Source organism: Natator depressus, chromosome 24, assembly GCF_965152275.1.
Source record: "Natator depressus isolate rNatDep1 chromosome 24, rNatDep2.hap1, whole genome shotgun sequence".
NCBI lineage: Eukaryota > Metazoa > Chordata > Testudines > Cheloniidae > Natator > Natator depressus.
Window position 1 is genome coordinate 19,565,147 of NC_134257.1, and position 592 is coordinate 19,565,738.

At 63.9% G+C, this 592-nt stretch overlaps 1 protein-coding gene across 1 annotated transcript in view; it reads left to right on the forward strand.

The window, feature by feature from the left end:
* Positions 1–171, forward strand: part of LOC141977578 (ly6/PLAUR domain-containing protein 5-like) — a 4,822-nt gene extending 4,651 nt beyond the window's left edge. The window contains exon 5 of the mRNA XM_074939089.1: positions 1–171. This exon is cut by the window's left edge and continues 466 nt beyond it. Coding sequence (XP_074795190.1) covers positions 1–85 — 85 coding nt within the window. The 3' untranslated portion in view covers positions 86–171.
* The last annotated feature ends 421 nt before the right edge of the window (positions 172–592 follow it).

The window sequence follows — 592 nt, forward strand, 5'->3', positions numbered from 1 at the left end:
TCCCCGGACCCACGTCTCCCAGGCGCCCGGCCTACGCCTCTGCCCCCTGCTAGTGGTTCTGGGGATAGCCCGCCTGGGGCTGTGAGCGGGGCTGGGGGCCAGGACGCCTGGGTTCTCTCCCCAGCTCTTAGCAGCTATGAGGCAGTCACTCCCCCCCTCCCCCACATTGCATGCCTCAGTTTCCCCACATTTAAAGGGAGGGCTCCCAGAGGCGGGGGGTCAGCCCCATGTGACACTCCCTGTTTCCCTGCGTTTCTGCTGCTGACTTCAGTCCCCATTGTGGGACCCCCCCATCCTGCGCGCCCCCCCCTCCCCCCAAGCCTCTCTCTTTAATAAAGTCTCTTACCCACAAGCCCTTACATCGCCCAGCTGGTCTCTTTCTGGAGGTGGGGTGCGGGGTGACAGGAATCCTGGTACCGGAGAATTGAGGCTGCTGGCCTGGGACATGTCAGGTGATTCTGCAGCCCCCTTCAGGTCCCCCATCGGAGGGGATATGCCAGCCCTCTCTCTGGCACAGATGGGACCCACCCCCACCCCAACCCATCGCAGTATAGAGGGGAGGGAGAGAATTCCCCCCCCCACCCCCTGTTCC